This window comes from Pecten maximus, chromosome 18, assembly GCF_902652985.1.
Source record: "Pecten maximus chromosome 18, xPecMax1.1, whole genome shotgun sequence".
In the NCBI taxonomy this organism is placed as follows: domain Eukaryota; kingdom Metazoa; phylum Mollusca; class Bivalvia; order Pectinida; family Pectinidae; genus Pecten; species Pecten maximus.
In genome coordinates, this window is record NC_047032.1 from 1,957,621 (window position 1) to 1,977,793 (window position 20,173).

General features: G+C 36.8%; 2 protein-coding genes across 2 annotated transcripts in view; one reads left to right on the forward strand and one right to left on the reverse strand.

Moving 5' to 3' along the window:
- Positions 1–18,559, reverse strand: part of LOC117317035 (kinesin-like protein KIF13B) — a 416,447-nt gene extending 397,888 nt beyond the window's left edge. Inside the window, exon 1 of the mRNA XM_033871817.1 lies at positions 18,390–18,559. Within this exon, the coding sequence (XP_033727708.1) occupies positions 18,390–18,444 (55 nt within the window). The 5' untranslated portion in view covers positions 18,445–18,559. The remainder of the gene's footprint in view (positions 1–18,389) is intronic.
- Positions 9,798–10,494, forward strand: LOC117317038. Its single transcript, XM_033871822.1, has 2 exons — positions 9,798–10,135; positions 10,291–10,494. Exons 1-2 carry the CDS (start codon positions 9,817–9,819, stop codon positions 10,356–10,358), a joined length of 387 nt encoding a protein of 128 aa, XP_033727713.1. The 5' UTR covers positions 9,798–9,816; the 3' UTR covers positions 10,359–10,494.
- Positions 18,560–20,173: the final 1,614 nt, after the last annotated feature.

Sequence of the window (20,173 nt, forward strand, 5' to 3'; positions counted from 1 at the left end):
ATTTCTACTGATGAACATTGTGAGAACTGTTCAAACATCTCCTAAAACATCAGCCATATCTACTGATGAACATTGTGAGAACATCTCCTTAAACATCAGCCATATCTACTGATGAACATTGTGAGAACTGTTCAAACATCTCCTAAAACATCAGCCATATCTACTGATGAACAATGTGAGAACATCTCCTTAAACATCAGCCATATCTACTGATGAACATTGTGAGAACATCTAAAACATCAACCATATCTACTGGTGAACATTGTGAGAACATCTCCTTAAACATCAGCCATATCTACTGATGAACATTGTGAGAACATCTAAAACATCAGCCATATCTCCTGATGAACATTGTGAGAACATCTCCTTAAACATCAGCCATATATACTGATGAACATTGTGAGAACATCTAAAACATCAGCCATATCTACTGATGAACATTGTGAGAACATCTAAAACATCAGCCATATCTACTGATGAACAATGTGAGAACATCTAAAACATCAGCCATATCTCCTGATGAACATTGTGAGAACATCTCCTTAAACATCAGCCATATCTCCTGATGAACATTGTGAGAACATCTCCTTAAACATCGGCCATATCTACTGGTGAACATTGTGAGAACATCTAAAACATCAACCATATCTACTGATGAACATTGTGAGAACATCTCCTAAAACATCGGCCATATCTACTGGTGAACATTGTGAGAACATCTCCTTAAACATCAGCCATATTTACTGGTGAACATTGTGAGAACATCTCCTTAAACATCAGCCATATCTACTGATGAACATTGTGAGAACATCTAAAACATCAGCCATATCTACTGGTGAACATTGTGAGAACCGACCAAACATATAAAACATCAGCCATATCTACTGATGAACATTGTGAGAACATCTAAAGCATCAGCCATATCTACTGATGAACAATGTGAGAACATCTAAAACATCAGCCATATCTCCTGATGAACATTGTGAGAACATCTCCTTAAACATCAGCCATATCTACTGATGAACATTGTGAGAACATCTCCTTAAACATCAGCCATATATACTGATGAACATTGTGAAAACATCTCCTAAAACATCAGCCATATCTACTGATGAACATTGTGAGAACATCTCCTTAAACATCAGCCATATCTACTGATGAACATTGTGAGAATATCTCCTTAAACATCAGCCATATCTACTGGTGAACAATGTGAGAACATCTAAAACATCAGCCATATCTACTGATGAACATTGTGAGAACTGTTCAAACATCTCCTTAAACATCAGCCATATCTACTGATGAACATTGTGAGAACATCTAAAACATCAGCCATATCTACTGATGAACATTGTGAGAACATCTCCTAAAACATCAGCCATATCTACTGGTGAACATTGTGAGAACATCTCCTAAAACATCAGCCATATCTACTGGTGAACATTGTGAGAACATCTCCTTAAACATCAGCCATATCTACTGATGAACATTGTGAGAACATCTCCTTAAACATCAGCCATATCTACTGGTGAACATTGTGAGAACATCTCCTAAAACATCAGCCATATCTACTAATGAACATTGTGAAAACATCTCCTAAAACATCAGCCATACCTACTGATGAACATTGTGAGAACATCTCCTAAAACATCAGCCATATCTACTGATGAACATTGTGAGAACATCTCCTAAAACATCAGCCATATCTACTGATGAACATTGTGAGAACATCTCCTTAAACATCAGCCATATCTACTGGTGAACATTGTGAGAACATCTCCTAAAACATCAGCCATATCTACTGATGAACAATGTGAGAACATCTCCTTAAACATCAGCCATATCACACTGATGAACATTGTGAGAACATCTCCTTAAACATCAGCCATATCTACTGATGAACATTGTGAGAACATCTAAAACATCAGCCATACCTACTGGTGAACATTGTGAGAACATCTAAAACATCAGCCATATCTCCTGATGAACATTGTGAGAACATCTAAAACATCAGCCATATCTACTGGTGAACATTGTGAGAACCGTTCAAACATCTCCTTAAACATCAGCCATATCTACTGATGAACATTGTGAGAACATCTCCTAAAACATCAGCCATATCTACTGATGAACATTGTGAGAACATCTAAAACATCAGCCATATCTACTGATGAACATTGTGAGAACATCTCCTTAAACATCAGCCATATCTACTGGTGAACATTGTGAGAACATCTAAAACATCAGCCATATCTACTGGTGAACATTGTGAGAACCGTTCAAACATCTCCTTAAACATCAGCCATATCTACTGATGAACATTGTGAGAACATCTCCTAAAACATCAGCCATATCTACTGATGAACAATGTGAGAACATCTAAAACATCAGCCATATCTACTGATGAACATTGTGAGAATATCTCCTTAAACATCAGCCATATCTACTGGTGAACATTGTGAGAACATATCCTTAAACATCAGCCATATCTACTGATGAACATTGTGAGAACATCTCCTTAAACATCAGCCATATCTACTGGTGAACATTGTGAGAACATCTAAAACATCAGCCATATCTCCTGATGAACATTGTGAGAACATCTAAAACATCAGCCATATCTACTGGTGAACATTGTGAGAACCGTTCAAACATCTCCTTAAACATCAGCCATATCTACTGATGAACATTGTGAGAACATCTCCTAAAACATCAGCCATATCTACTGATGAACATTGTGAGAACATCTAAAACATCAGCCATATCTACTGATGAACATTGTGAGAACATCTCCTTAAACATCAGCCATATCTACTGGTGAACATTGTGAGAACATCTAAAACATCAGCCATATCTACTGGATGAACATTGTGACGAAAACATCTCCTTAAACATCAGCCATATCTACTGATGAGCATTGTGAGAACATCTCCTAAAACATCAGCCATATCTACTGATGAACAATGTGAGAACATCTTAAAACATCAGCCATATCTACTGATGAACATTGTGAGAACATCTCCTTAAACATCAGCCATATCTACTGGTGAACATTGTGAGAACATATCCTTAAACATCAGCCATATCTACTGATGAACATTGTGAGAACATCTCTTTAAACATCAGCCATATCTACTGATGAACATTGTGAGAACATCTCCTAAAACATCAGCCATATCTACTGATGAACATTGTGAGAACATCTCCTAAAACATCGGCCATATCTCCTGATGAACATTGTGAGAACATCTAAAACATCAGCCATATCTACTGATGAACATTGTGAGAACATCTAAAACATCAGCCATATCTACTGGTGAACATTGTGAGAACATCTCCTTAAACATCAGCCATATCTACTGATGAACATTGTGAGAACATCTCCTAAAACATCAGTCATATCTACTGATGAACATTGTGAGAACATCTAAAACATCAGCCATATCTACTGGTGAACATTGTGAGAACATCTAAAATATCAGCCATATCTACTGATGAACATTGTGAGAACATCTCCTAAAACATCAGTCATATCTACTGATGAACATTGTGAGAACATCTCCTAAAACATCAGCCATATCTACTGATGAACATTGTGAGAACATCTCCTAAAACATCAGTCATATCTACTGATGAACATTGTGAGAACATCTAAAACATCAGCCATATCTACTGGTGAACATTGTGAGAACATCTAAAACATCAGCCATATCTACTGATGAACATTGTGAGAACATCTCCTAAAACATCAGTCATATCTACTGATGAACATTGTGAGAACATCTAAAACATCAGCCATATCTACTGGTGAACATTGTGAGAACCGTTCAAACATCTCCTTAAACATCAGCCATATCTACTGATGAACGTTGTGAGAACATCTCCTAAAACATCAGCCATATCTACTGGTGAACATTGTGAGAACCGTTCAAACATCTCCTTAAACATCAGCCATATCTACTGATGAACATTGTGAGAACATCTCCTAAAACATCAGTCATATCTACTGATGAACATTGTGAGAACATCTAAAACATCAGCCATATATACTGGTGAACAGTGTGAGAACATCTCCTTAAACATCAGCCATATCTACTGATGAACATTGTGAGAACATCTCCTAAAACATCAGCCATATCTACTGGTGAACATTGTGAGAATATCTCCTAAAACATCAGCCATATCTACTGGTGAACATTGTGAGAACATCTAAAACATCAGTCATATCTACTGATGAACAATGTGAGAACATCTAAAACATCAGCCATATCTCCTGATGAACATTGTGAGAACCAGCCAAACACCTGTTGTTTTATCTAATGCCAATTGTGATAGAACATTTATGAGCCAAAAGAAGCTCCCATGAAAAATAGATCTGGAGCTATCAAAGATGTTTTTTATCAAATTTACTCATATTTCCTTCATTCATGCAATTCAAGCTTTATTGCAGAAAACCCAGACCACAAACAATTTTTTATTTTTTTATTTTTAATTGATTTCCCTTTTACTGAGTCCAAATACAGAGAGAAGCAGAGTAAGAACACAAACAATTGAGATTTACAGAGAAGCCTTTGTTTTCTATAACGAATCCCCAGCAATGTTCTGGGTATACTGGCTTTATGCACCAGAAATAATCCATATTTACCAGATGTACATCAAGTCTGTTTTATATAACACTATCAGTCTCAGCCAGTCTGGCCCAACCCAGGCTGTATGTTTTATCAATTGTTCCGCAAGCATGATTAGGAGGATTTTTTTACGGCAAAATAATGCAATATGGTAGTCTTTAGCCTAAAATACAACGTTGTCAACAGTTCTAGCCAGAAAGTAATGTAAATTACCTGCTTGGTTCACAGAATACAATTATTGAATTTATCCTGTAATAAGCACAGAGAAGTATAATACATGGGAGAGGGCTTATTGTAGGAAAGTAAATAACATTAATTTGTTAGAATTACAATACAGGCATGACTGAGCTAATTTCCAGGCATGAGCTTATTGCTGGATAGATACAGTATGTATCTTTCATAGCATGTTTCAGTATAAACAATGTAAATATTAGTACTGGAAATCAGTCAAACATCTAAAATTGTTTATCGGATATTGATTATCAAATTCATTGTGCAGCAAAATTCAGAAAAGCTCTAGATTGTAATCCCATACATTCAATAATGTACCCAGGGTGACTAAAACACTTCACTGACCATGATTATGTAGTCTGTAATCCCATACATAAACAGGGTGACTAAAACATTTCACTGACCATGATTATGTAGCCTGTAATCCCATACATACCCAGGGTGACTAAAACACTTCACTGACCATGATTATGTAGCCTGTAATCCCATACATAAACAGAGTGACTAAAACATTCCACTGACCATGATTATGTAGCCTGTAATCCCATACATAAACAGAGTGACTAAAACATTTCACTGACCATGATTATGTAGCCTGTAATCCCATACATAAACAGAGTGACTAAAACACTTCACTGACCATGATTATGTAGCCTGTAATCCCATACATACCCAGGGTGACAAAAACACCTCAATGACCATGATTATGTAGCCTGTAATCCCATACATAAACAGGGTGACTAAAACATTTCACTGACCATGATTATGTAGCCTGTAATCCCATACATACCCAGGGTGACAAAAACACCTCAATGACCATGATTATGTAGCCTGTAATCCCATACATAAACAGAGTGACTAAAACATTTCACTGACCATGATTATGTAGCCTGTAATCCCATACATAAACAGAGTGACTAAAACATTTCACTGACCATGATTATGTAGCCTGTAATCCCATACATAAACAGAGTGACTAAAACACTTCACTGACCATGATTATGTAGTCTGTAATCCCATACATAAACAGAGTGACTAAAACACTTCACTGACCATGATTATGTAGCCTGTAATCACATACATACCCAGGGTGACAAAAACACCTCAATGACCATGATTATGTAGCCTGTAATCCCATACATAAACAGGGTGACTAAAACATTTCACTGACCATGATTATGTAGCCTGTAATCCCATACATAAACAGAGTGACTAAAACACTTCGAATTCACTGACCATGATTATGTAGTCTGTAATCCCATACATACCCAGGGTGACTGAAACATTTCACTGACCATGATTATGTAACCTGTAATCACATACACACACAGGATGACTAAAACACTTCACTGACCATGATTATTACACTTCAAACTTTACCAGAATAATAAATCAGTAATATAACTGAACAATAGACTACATCTAATTAATGTTGAATTATTCTACCAAGAAATACAAACAAAAAAATGGATTACTGAAGTTGGTCTGTGTCAAAGTTGATTTAATCTTTGTTTTTGATTATCAGTACACCACAAACAAGTTATTAAGTGTCAAGTCTAACGACCTACATCTCTAATTATATGTTCATTCTGTCCCTGGGATATACCACAGCTAAAATTGTGTCAACACTTTAAGCGTCAGAACATTGACTTGACCACATACCTGGTATATCTAATGTATTACTCTTTCTTGTGACATTTTTTGAATTTGAAAAATAAATGATGATATAAGGATAGTTTAAATATATACCACAGTGAGACAAAAAAAAAGCTGATATTGCTTATATATCAATGACAAGCATACTGAGTATTTACTTGGCATTGCTTAAGCAATACACGTCTCCTACAGACCCCCACTAAAAATAGTAACAAAAAAATGCCCTTGACCCAAAAACCTTGAAACTCGAACTTGTGTGAGAAATCTTATTAGTTCTTTATCATTGTCTTAAGTCTAATTAAAATCCCTCAAGGAATGAAGCCGCTTGAGTGCTGACAAACTTTGTAGTTACGAACATTATGTACAAGACACAGATGGAGAGGAAATCAATGGCCCCCCCCCTAAAGTTTTCACTTTCGCAGTAAGAGACTAAAGATAAACTTAAATAATCATTGTCGACAAATCAAAAATATTAATATTTTTGATTTGATTAAAATGAGAAAATGTATCACCATTTTAAAACAGGAATAAGAAATGCAATAAAATTTGATATGGCCAAGAACATTTATATTTTTTTTAGTCCCTGATTGGTTAGATTGGTGGAACATTATACATCCAAGTCAATGGCTGGTTAGCTTGACGGTACATTATACATCCCAAGTCAATGGCTGGTTAGATTGGTGGAACATTATACATCCAAGTCAATGGCTGGTTAGCTTGACGGTACATTATACATCCCAAGTCAGTGGCTGGTTAGCTTGACGGTACATTATACATCCCAAGTCAATGGCTGGTTAGCTTGACGGTACATTATACATCCCAAGTCAGTGGCTGGTTAGCTTGATCAAACATTATACATCCAAGTCAGTGGCTGGTTAGCTTGATCAAACATTATACATCCAAGTCAGTGGCTGGTTAGCTTGACGGTACATTATACATCCAAGTCAGTGGCTGTTAGCTTGATGGAACATTATACATCCAAGTCAATGGCTGGTTAGCTTGATGGAACATTATACATCCAAGTCATTGGCTGGTTAGCTTGATCAAACATTATACATCCAAGTCAGTGGCTAGTTAGCTTGACGGTATATTATACATCCAAGTCAGTGGCTAGTTAGCTTGATCAAACATTATACATCAAAGTCAGTGGCTAGTTAGCTTGATGGAACATTATACATCCAAGTCAGTGACTGGTTAGCTTGACGGAACATTAGACATCCAAGTCAGTGGCTAGTTAGCTTGATCAAACATTATACATCTAAGTCAGTGGCCATTCCTGGTTAGTTTGATGGTATATTATCTCATGAAAACATGATACATCTCAACTTCAATTTCAGTTTGAAGTTACTGTAATTCAAAATTATCCTTTTTACATGTTAGAAATTATCTATATTTAACAGATCATGTATAGGACTTCACAATGTGGACTGAAAAACACAAATCTGGTTAGAATTGTATTCAAATGTGATGATTTATGAAAAAGAACACCAATGTCATTTCCCTTCTAAGCCATAAAGGTCTTTGACCGACTCGTTGATTTGTACTTATTCTCCCTAGAAAGTTGCTAAACATTTCAGCCTATTAACACGAAAACTGATGAATTAAAACTCAAAACTGGAAGGATGTGCTCGAAAAATCTGCTTATTGAAAGTCCTCAAACCGGTCTTAAGTAACCTGTATGCCTGCGCCTGTACATAACAGAGCTTACAATTTGTGATGTGAATCCCTTCCTAACATGGATAAGTCCCCGCTAATACTTGTAGTCTGGTAATGAGTCGAAGTGAGAGCTCTAATAGGATAATGTCACAGCCTAGGAAATCCTGACTTGACACCTAGAACAACACTGACAGTAAGAAAGACATGACTAGACACATTATGATTGAACTAGGTGATTCAGTTATTCAACAATCTTTATATGTTTGTATGATTTACAAATGTATATAATATTTATCTGGAAATAAGCAGGACCAGAAATAAGCAAGACTGTGAATAGGCGGGACTTGGAATAAGAAGTGATATAAATAAGCAGGACTGTAAATAGGCGAGACTTGGAATAAGAAGTTATATAAATAAGCAGTTATGGAAATAAGCAATAATGTGATATAGGCTGGACTTGGAATAAGCGGTTATTGAAATAAGCAGGAATGGAAATAAGCGTATGTGAAAATAAGCCCACATGACATAGTATTCTGATTTAAACAGACCATGCATATATGGGATCCAGATGATTTAAGAACACTCTAATTATGAATACAAATATTCAGTAAATATAACTCATCAGCTTTTTTGTCTTCATGTCTTCTGCAGGACAAGAAGTCCTCAGCATTTTCAAGCTTAATTATTTACTTCAAATGTTTTATATATAATGTTATTATCCACAAAGAAGTCACTACCCATAAATATGCCCCCTTCTTCATTTTTGCAGATTTATAAATTTTAAAATGGTACCCTAAAAATGGTTCACAAACAATCCCTCCTCAAATATCAATACTGAACTGAAATAAATACGGTACAAGTACTACACTTTTATATTAGAGGAGGGGGCTTATTTAAGGATGAATATGGTAATGAACTTTTCCACTAGATAAGGGGGCTTATTTAAGGATGAATATGGTACTAAACTTTTACACTAGGGGAGGAGGCTTATTTGAGGATAAATATGGTACTGAACTTACATTAGGGGATGGGGCTTATTTGAGGATAAATATGGTACTAAATTTTTACACTAGAGAATTGGACGAATTTGAGCATAAATACGGTAATAGACTTTTACACTCGAGAATTGGGCTTATTTGAGAACAAATACTGAGTATCACATTTTTTCTGTATGAACTCCAATGGATGAATTTTGACTCAAGTCCAGGGAGGAAGGCTTATTATCACAGGAATATGAAATATGCTGATTTCCATAAAAACACCATAGACTTAAGCTTACAGCCAGATAGATGCTGTAGTGTAGTATATCTACCGAGTTATGAATCCCCTCCACACAACACTGTCACAGAAAATTTTCGTAAAAGACGTGTTTTTTCAGTATTTTTTAAAATATTTTTCGGTGTTTTAATGCTTCTGGCAGGTTTTGCAATAGTGTAAACCTACGCAAAACCCTCTAAACCGCGAAAAATATAGACACATGTTAGCTGAATAACTTTTGTTATTGATCTGTACAAGTAAATGACTTAAAATGTGATTGTTTCTTTTCCTTTTGAACATTTCCACATCAAAAGGTTCAGCCACTGTGGCAGATAGTGTTGGGACGATGATCGGTAAAGATAGATTAGCGATCGTTTATAGCATCTCGATGCCGATGATCGATGGCAAACATCAACAATCGATCATCGGCAAATATAAAAAGGTACCGAAACGAACGAACCTCAGTATATGTAATCGAACGCGCCCGTCAGGGGGCGTAACTCGAAAACATAAACAATGTACAAAGATGGCGGCCGCTGAAGAAAATCTAAGGGAAATATACCCAAACCCAGGCTCCAAAACGAAATCAGATGTTTGGAAATTCTTCGGATTTTATAAAATTAATGATAATGAACCACCATCAAAAAAGAATTTGGATACAACGCAAGCTGTTTGCCGTCTATGCCGCAAGATTTACAGAAATACAGGTAAGTTCTACCAAGCTAACAAACTCGTACGGCAGACGTCACATGTGTTTCATTTGTAAACTCAAAATTGTATCAGCCGTTTAGAACGCTTGTCAGTTGTATATTTATTATCTTTGAACAAGTATCAACTTAATGTTTTCTTCCGTCGTTTTCAGGAAATACTACGAATTTCAGAGCCCATATTGACGGGGAACACAAATTACCGTCGGGAAATTCCACATAATCGCGATCAGACAAAGTTGAAACAAAATTAGTTCAACCAACAATATCGGCTGCATTTGTCAAAAGATGTGATGTTGTATCAGGATCAAATACTGTATTGAGTCAAGAACGGAGAGGACGGGTCGATGATGCAATATATCAACTAGTCGTCGGTAGTGTTGGGACGATGATCGGTAAAGGTCAATTGTCTAGTCAAGAATGTTTAGTTATTGCTCTGTTATACTAAATTGTTATTGTTTATCAGTTTAATAGCTCAATTAAGCTGTTTTCATTGTTAATAACAATATTGTTTTTCTTGATTGTAGCTTTTTGTGATTGATGTGTCCTCATGATCAGTAATTAAAATTATTTTGAGAAATCCTCAAATCCCAAAAACATATAAAGTTGGAACACCACTTTTCTATAGTGCTTAAAGGAACTGGTTAAGTGATTCATAAAGTGGCATTAACATATTAGAGAATTTATCATGTTCAACAAGAAGTTATGTTTCACATACTACATGGGGTGAAGCATACAGTACACATACAACACAAAATAAAGTAAACAAAGGCAGATAACTGAAAACAGTTTATTTCCATGCTAAGTTTCTAATATTCAATGGAATTTTAAAGATATTAAAGTTATAAATGCATTGGAAAAGTAAACCGATTATTTCACCGATTATATATCGGATCGAATAGGGTATCCGATTCCAACCGATGATCGATTATGATTTTCAACCGATTTCCCAACACTAGTGGCAGAATGTATTAGTGACGTGATATTTATATCATAAACATCGATCTGTTCGTATGTAAATATGTCTGAATGAATGATTCAGACTTTACTTGGTAACCATAAACTGTTGATATTTACTCCAGTTTCCTGATAGTTTAACAGGAAAGTCACCAAGTCATAATTATCACACAGTTTATATAGTACATCTTAACATAATGTTTAAATGTTAAATTCATGTGATGAGAATTTCAAGTACATGAGTAATCAGGACCCATCATAGATGGAATCATTCACAAATTACATAGGATTAAAATCAGGGTGAAAATCATGATAAGCATGCAGCTTCATTTTTTTTTAATTATCAATATTTCATATGTTTTAATATAATAAAACTACTGGTACTATATAATGTGATAAACTATTGGTAAAATATAATAAACTAACCAACACAAGAAAGAAAGAATTTTTCACAATATTTGATTTTAAAGAAATCACCTAAAGGCCATTTTGAAATAACATAAATGAAGATACAAAAAGGGAAATAGCTGTCAATCATTTTCTTCATATATATAATGCAGTATAATGTATATGCAAATGTTTGTCCCCAGTGATTTGAATATTCAATAGCTAAAAATTATTCATATTCAATAAATTTGCAGACATTTACTTCAGTTGAAACATGCATGCTTCATTGCTCATGAGTAAACAGGTGGTGTAAACGCTATGGTCCAGAGAATACAGGTAATACACACAAAATGCATGTGTAAATATTTAATATTCTTCTGCAGCCATAGGTGAGAACTTCACAGGTGTGTTCATAAACATGGCTATATACTAGTCGTCAGACAATCCTCTCTGTATAATATGACTATAAACTAGATGTGAGACAATACTCGCTGTACAACACTCCATCCTAAATAACACTCCCTAACCTCTGGTGACCTTTACCACTCCATCCTAAATAACACTCCCTAACCTCTGGTGACCTTTACCACTCCATCCTAAATAACACTCCCTAACCTCTGGTGACCTTTACCACTCCATCCTAAATAACACTCCCTAACCTCTGGTGACCTTTACCACTCCATCCTAAATAACACTCCCTAACCTCTGGTGACCTTTACCACTCCATCCTAAATAACACTCCCTAACCTCTTATGACCTTTACCACTCCATCCTAAATAACACTCCCTAACCTCTTGAGACCTTTACCACTCCATCCTAAGTACCACTTCCTAACCTCTTATGACCTTTACCACTCCATCCTAACTACCACTTCCTAACCTCTGATGACCTTTACCACTCCATCCTAACTACCACTTCCTAACCTCTGGTGACCTTTACCACTCCATCCTAACTACCACTTCCTAACCTCTGATGACCTTTACCACTCCATCCTAACTACCACTTCCTAACCTCTGATGACCTTTACCACTCCATCCTAACTACCACTTCCTAACCTCTGATGACCTTTACCACTCCATCCTACTTCCTAAATCTTTGATGACCTTTCAAAATATTGATGGTCACATCCTTATGAGGGATACGTAATTAAGATCCCTGCATTATCACTTCAGGACACGAGAAATTAGACATTTTTATATAACTTGTTTTATAACTGTTTAGAAATAAAGGAATTTTACTTTTCTCAGTTGGGAAGAGAGATATATATATACAGGGTTTTCAAAGTGAGATATATGCTGTCCAACAGAAAAAAGATACAAATTGAAATCTTTTACAACATAGAAAATCTCACTGAACAATATATACCGGCATTGAAACTAGAAAAATAATGTCATAAGTACACATTCTAGTGCAGTACACAGACAATACATAACTCAATAAAAAATACCTGATTTGAAAAGTATACAAATGTGTAGTTAAGGTTCATATTACAGAGTAAACAACACTTGTTTACAATCAAAGCATGTTTACAGCTTATGTAAAAGCTGCCCGCTTACAACAAATACTTCCTATGTATATATATATACTACTGCATACTTCCATACATCAGATAGGAATCGTTAAGTGTGTCTACTTGAAATACTTGAAAGGGTAAGTGGGGGGCTAAATGACAGGCAATTTGACATTAGTGTGGTTTAGATGCTTATAACCGAAAAGTGACAATGTCATTAGGAATAGCAGTGTACAATCGTTTGGCCATTTTTGAAAAATAGGTGGATATGTTGAACGTCTTACACAGATGTACACATAGCAGGATAAAGGTCTAATACTTATATATATATATATACATTTAAATATCTATAAACTAAATCACAGCTGCAATTGTTAAAAAGAAGTGAAAATTGTGTAAAAACATGTTTTTCCTATACTACCACACAAATCTCACATAATTGTGATTCTAACCACAAAATTGACCCACGTAAATACAAATTTTACACCTTTCTAAATTAAACATCACTTTCATGATAACAGAAAGACAGCTTTGTGTGGGTGTAGGTTTGAGACTGGACAATGGAAATCTCAAACCAATACAAATATTGTTTTATGAAAAAATTTGAAGACTTACATTGTTCAGTACAAAATGACTATACCAGTTCTACTGAAGATTGTTTCTATATAACCATTTATCAAAAGAGATATCTATTGCTAGGGGCCACAGTGGCAAAGTGGTTAAGGTGTCCCGACACTTTAACACTAACCCTCCACCACGGGGCCGCGGTGGCCGAGTGGTTAAGGTGTCCCGACACTTTAACACTAACCCTCCACCTCGGGGCCGCGGTGGCCGAGTGGTTAAGGTGTCCCGACACTTTAACACTAACCCTCCACCTCGGGGCCGCGGTGGCCGAGTGGTTAAGGTGTCCCGACACTTTAACACTAACCCTCCACCTCGGGGCCGCGGTGGCCGAGTGGTTAAGGTGTCCCGCGGTGGCCGAGTGGTTAAGGTGTCCCGACACTTTAACACTAACCCTCCACCTCGGGGCCGCGGTGGCCGAGTGGTTAAGGTGTCCCGACACTTTAACACTAGCCCTCCACCTCGGGGCCGCGATGGCCGAGTGGTTAAGGTGTCCCGACACTATAACACTAGCCCTCCACCTCGGGGCCACGGTGGCCAAGTGGTTAAGGTGCCCCGACACTTAAACACTAGCCCTCCACCTTGGGGCCGCGGTGTCCAAGTGGTTAAGGTGTCCCGACACTTTAACACTAACCCTCCACCTCGGGGCCGCGGTGGCCGAGTGGTTAAGGTGTCCCGACACTTTATCACTAGCCCTCCACCTCGGGGCCGCGGTGGCCGAGTGGTTAAGGTGTCCCGACACTTTAACACTAGCCCTCCACCTCTGGGTTGCGAGTTCGAAACCTACGTGGGGCAGTTGCAAGGTACTGACCGTAGGCCGGTGATTTTTCTCCGGGTACTCCGGCTTTCCTCCACCTCCAAAACCTGGCACGTCCTTAAATGACCCTGGCTGTTAATAGGACGTTAAACAAAAACAAACAAACCAAACCAAATCTATTACATGACTAGAAAATGCCTGTAAGACATAAATGCTCCCGCTGCCACTCGACATTCCAAAACACAAGTTTGGTGAGGATAGCATCAGGTGTTCCTGAGATTAGCTAGTTACATTGCATCGGGACGGGAAGCGACAGGAATGGACGGGGTGGGACAGGGTGGGACAGGAAAGGACGGGATGGGACAGGAACGGGAAGGGACGGGATGGGACAGGATAGGAAGGAATGGGAAGGGACGGGACAGGATGGGACAGGACAGACATGGGGAACACTATATGCTACCCCCACCACACCCCACCCCAATTCTGTGGCATGGGCATAAAGATATAACACCCATGGCCCAGCTACTACGGTCTGCTACCGGAACCAGCAATTTTCAAGGGAGAAGTCTCTGATTGAACAGGTTTCACTATCTTAATCTTTCTCAAATTTATGTACAACATTATTTCTTCTATAACTTTTTTTTCAAATTGTTACACATTATCTACATAATACACAGTTAATCATATTCTATACTGACCTATGGCAGAGGTGCCAACAATGATTAATTGAAAAGAGGAAGGTTTTCGAGCGGAGCGAGAAAAAAAATATTTCAGGGGGTGTGGGGGCCGACGAGGCCCCCAGACGCTGACGGGTTTCAAGTGTCCGGAAATGCATTCTGGGCATAAGCAGCACACAATTCAGATAATTTGGTTTGGGAAAATAACTCAAATATATGTTTAAAAAAATAAGAAATGTTAATTTTATTTAGTTTTACCTTGATATAGTCTGTCTGTGATTTCAGTGCTTCGTATGTATGATGTCATTTTCCCCACCGTGTGCAATGCTAAAATCACAATTGCAAGTAACACATCTTGCAGTATATTCATCCCGATCGGATTGAACAATAAAAGGAAAACGCTCCTTGTATTCAGATTTAAATCTCTGGTCCCATTGCGACTTAACTTTTTTCTTTGGTGTTACTGATTTTACGGTTTCGTCTTCAGCTGTCAGACTACGTTTTTCCGCCATTTTGATAAACTTGGGAAGACCATTCATGATCGTTCATATGCTTGAAAATGATGTATAAATAATACTAATGGTGACAAACGCACAGGAGATCGAGAGCGCGGATTCTAACAGATCTAGTGGAAACGGACATCAGAATTCCGGATTTAGGAAACATTTCGATTTTTTTTTATAAAATCGTACAAAAGTCATGAAAAAGCGGAAGGCGTATTTTATACCTTAAAATCGTAAGGATTACGCCAAAAGAGGAAGGGTTGGCACCTCTGCTATGGTGACCTATATACTGACCTATAGTAACTTATATACTGACCTATGGTGACCTATATACTGACCTATGGTGACCTATATACTGACCTATAGTAACTTATATACTGACCTATGATTACCTATATACTGACCTATAGTAACTTATATACTGACCTATGATTACCTATATACTGACCTATGATGACCTATATACTGACCTATGATGACCTATATACTGACCTCATCAGTAATCATGTATTTCAAGGTATAATCAGAAATATTACAAGGTATAATTAAGATTTTCAGTCCTTCTTGATACTTCCACATGATGTTCTTTTTTACAGGAGATAATTTCAGCTCAAAATATAATTCATAAATATTGCTTAATCAAATGCAAAATAAATCATATTGTTGTACTAGCTTCACATTATTATCTATTCAGGTAAAGCATGTATATGTATTGACAAGATCTTGAAATACTTCCCAACCAATGAATCTTGTCTGATCAACATGTTAAAATCATAGGTTCTTAACAGGACCATCCATGGCCAGCTGAACATGTGTGAAATTTGTTTAATATCTGATAGAAAGCTTTATATATTTATAAAGATATCTCTTGATAAGAGATGTGTATCATTTTGTGCCAAACCATTTTATATAATATGCAAAATATTTTTTAAATATCCAATAAATGCCATATATCCTACACCAGAGTCTGTTAGAACTAGATGGCTACACTCGAATGGCAGTACCAGCACTGAGCATTGATCATCTGTCAGACATAACAAAGGTTCCAGCCTCCGTCTCCTCCCAGAGTATACATGTAACCAGCACATCTAACTCTACTAGTGTTTCTTTCAAACATTATACAGGAATCATATACTATATAATACAGAATATTTCAATATATTGTTGAGTGAATAATAGGAATGTACTCTATTACCGTCAACAAATTATGTATCAAAAATATGTCAGTCCAGCTTTATTTGTTTAAATATAACTAGACAAAATAACAATTTGTTAAAATAATCGTCAAAGTTCAGCAGAAAAATTAAACAAGACATTAATATCTTATGAAACTTTAGCATTGTCAAATACCTGGTCACCACCAGTACCCACCCCTCACCAATCTATTATGGGCCCCCTTCAGCTTGATTCGGCACTAACCCAAATGGCTTCCCATATCTACAACTTAAATATTCCACTTTCTGTGTCTACTACTTTAGAATTCTTTTTTCTTGGGAGTTCACAGAGCTCCAATCCAATCGTAAATGTTTAATGAATCCATTATGAAGAGACCCATTTAGACAGGTACTACAGACTTTGTCTGATAAGTCAACAGGACTCTAATTGATTTTTTCAAAAAAGTTAAAAACACTGACTAATCAGTATGATTTTGATTATAATCATCCTATAAACTATCTTAGTGTATTGAAGCCCAACTGACAACATCGGCTACATTTTAACACCTGGGTTTGATTTGGTAATAACATCAATTTGTTGTATTGTACATATAATTTCAGTTAATTTTCTGAAGATTTTTTCAGGAAAGTCCTGTACAGCATTTTCCAAAGTTTTGTGGTGAGTGCTGCAGTAATGATTATATATATATATATATCGTTGATGCAAGTCCTACAGTCCCAAACAATTCATGTCGACCTGACTCAAATATCCGAGTCCAAACAATGACTGCAACATCCCATAATTAAGATGATAATATTTATTGACACAGAATTTTCATCTGGGTTCATATGGTTCTGTCATCTACATTGGCAAATACAAAATTTTAAAGCATTCATTGATACCCTATAAATTGACAGAGTTCTCTCCCTTTTTTCACCCTCTTCACTCCCTAAGATTATGTATAGTGTGCCTTGATTATTTGTTTATTTATAAATAGAAACTGATCAACTGAAACAATGCCAATCAAAGATAACAAGTATTAGTACGTGCCATGAATGAAATATATGTCTATAGCCCCATTGATACACAATGTTGTGGTGTGTATGTATATGTGTGTGAAAAATTTTAAATGTTTATCTTTTTTTAATTATGACCACAAAGAAATAATTAATTACAAACACTGTGGTCTGATTCTTAAACCGAACCAATTTTAGAAAACATGATAACTACAGTAGACCTGCAGCAAAAACATCAAACTTTATTTAATATGACAAGACAAATATCTTGCATTAGAAATTAAAATAATTGAAAACTATAATGTTTAATTGAATATCATTCAGTATATTTTAACCGGAGCTGTTTCTGTGACGGTCCAGGAGTGTTAAACACGTGTTGTTTAAAGTCCCACTATTCTGCTAGGCTAACAAATCGGCTGCTATATCGACGGGCACCTGTCAAATTTCTTCGACAGCGTGTGTATTCCAATGACAATACGACATAGACCAAAAATAGCAAGTAACAACTCATTTCTCTGCAGTAAAGCTTTACAGAATTAGTAGGACAGTGATATAGATGGTCCGACATGTCCCGTAAGTCTTGAGATATCCCACATTAATTTATAATGCATGACTTTGAAGCCAGCCTAACATCGTAATGTTATCCAGAGTTAGGAACACAACACACTTACCCCGTCTGTTCATAGGGCGAACCCGCACAGCAACCTTCACTTTCACAGTCGACATTTTCCACAGCGTTAAGTTTAACTCCAAAGAACACAAGACGATTATTTAGAACTATGTACGGCGCATGAAACACATGTTTGGTCTGCTATATCCCTCACAACCACACGGTCCTACATCCTCTGCGCCATATTGCCATATGATTATATCCGGGCATTCCTATGATTCATCCATTCTATTTCCGGTTCTTAGAGGGGTCGTCTCAAAAACATATCTGTAAAATACCATTATAATACATTATTAGCCCGCACAACATGTATTTCTTAATTAACGCTGTGCCGTGATTTTACACGTTTTATTGCATTTGTCATTTGTATTTTGTCAATAAAGTTAATCAAAGAGAAACAGAGACTCAATATGTAGCTGGTGTTCGTTTTAGATCCTAGATGTAGAAATCCTATTACAAACGTTACCCGATTGTTTAAAGTCCAAAGTTTATTTTAAAACTACATGTCTATTCTTATCGCTATCGAGATCGTCGCTATCACAATCAATTACACAATCTATTATATGAAATAGGTGCTGCCAGGGCGATTGATTAGACGATTACAATGCATATTAATTTGGTTTCATAAATTGTCAAAAAAAAAATAGTAAGACAGAAATGCCCCCCGCTGCCACTTGATACCACCCCACCCCCCACCCCCTCCCTCATAAACATGTACCACCCCAACCCCCACCCCCTCCCTCATAAACTAATATGGGAAGCGTAATATATGTAGTATGCCCATAATGATAGATTGTCAACCAGTTGTATATATATACGACCCTGTCTCCCATGTTGGTTGTACATATTTTCACAGTAATTTTTCACTTTTTGGGACTCCAATCATTCAAATATTAGTCCTCCTTTCTACGAACTTACCCATCAAAACTATATACTTCATGCTGTCCATTCTGATACACTAGTAAATGTTAAAGTATTACAGATAATTTATGTTTAATGTTAGAATTTTCAGCCTAAAGTATGGGGTGATGTGGGATGTGTATTGTATGATGGAGTGATGTGGGATGTGTATTTTATGATGGGGTGATGTGGGATGTGTATTGTATGATGGGGTGATGTGGGATGTGTATTTTATGATGGGGTGATGTGGGATGTGTATTGTATGATGGAGTGATGTGGGATGTGTATTTTATGATTATGTGACGATTGCAATGCATATTAATTAAATTAATTAATTAAAAAAGTAAGGAATTTTCAATCTACAGTATGGAGTGATGTGGGATATGCACTCTATGGTAATGAATGTTATTTTCATCTTTGATTCAAGCAATCATCAAAGTATGTGTGTTTGGAGCACTTGCAGCGAAATTACTCCAACCGGCCTATGGTCAGTACCAGGCAACTGCCCCACGTGGGTTTCGAACTCGCAACCCAGGGATGGAGGGCTAGTGATAAAAAAATGTCGGAACCACTCCGCCACCGCGGCCTCCACTTTAAACCGTATTTTCTACTAAAACCAGACCCCAATCCAAATGGGAGCCTTCTTTTCCAAGAAAGAACCACGATGCCAGCACGTAGGCTGTAAACTATATATTGGTGTGCGATTCGTGATCACGTGATAGTGGTTCGTGATCACGTGATAAAGACAGAGATGAAATGATTGAATATCTTGTTGCTAACATCTTCCTTTAAACAATTGGCACACACGTGGGAACAAAATGCGTCCCTCTCTTGAATGATTTGTTCGTGTTTTCGTGTCAGAGTGACGTCACTGAACAGTTTATC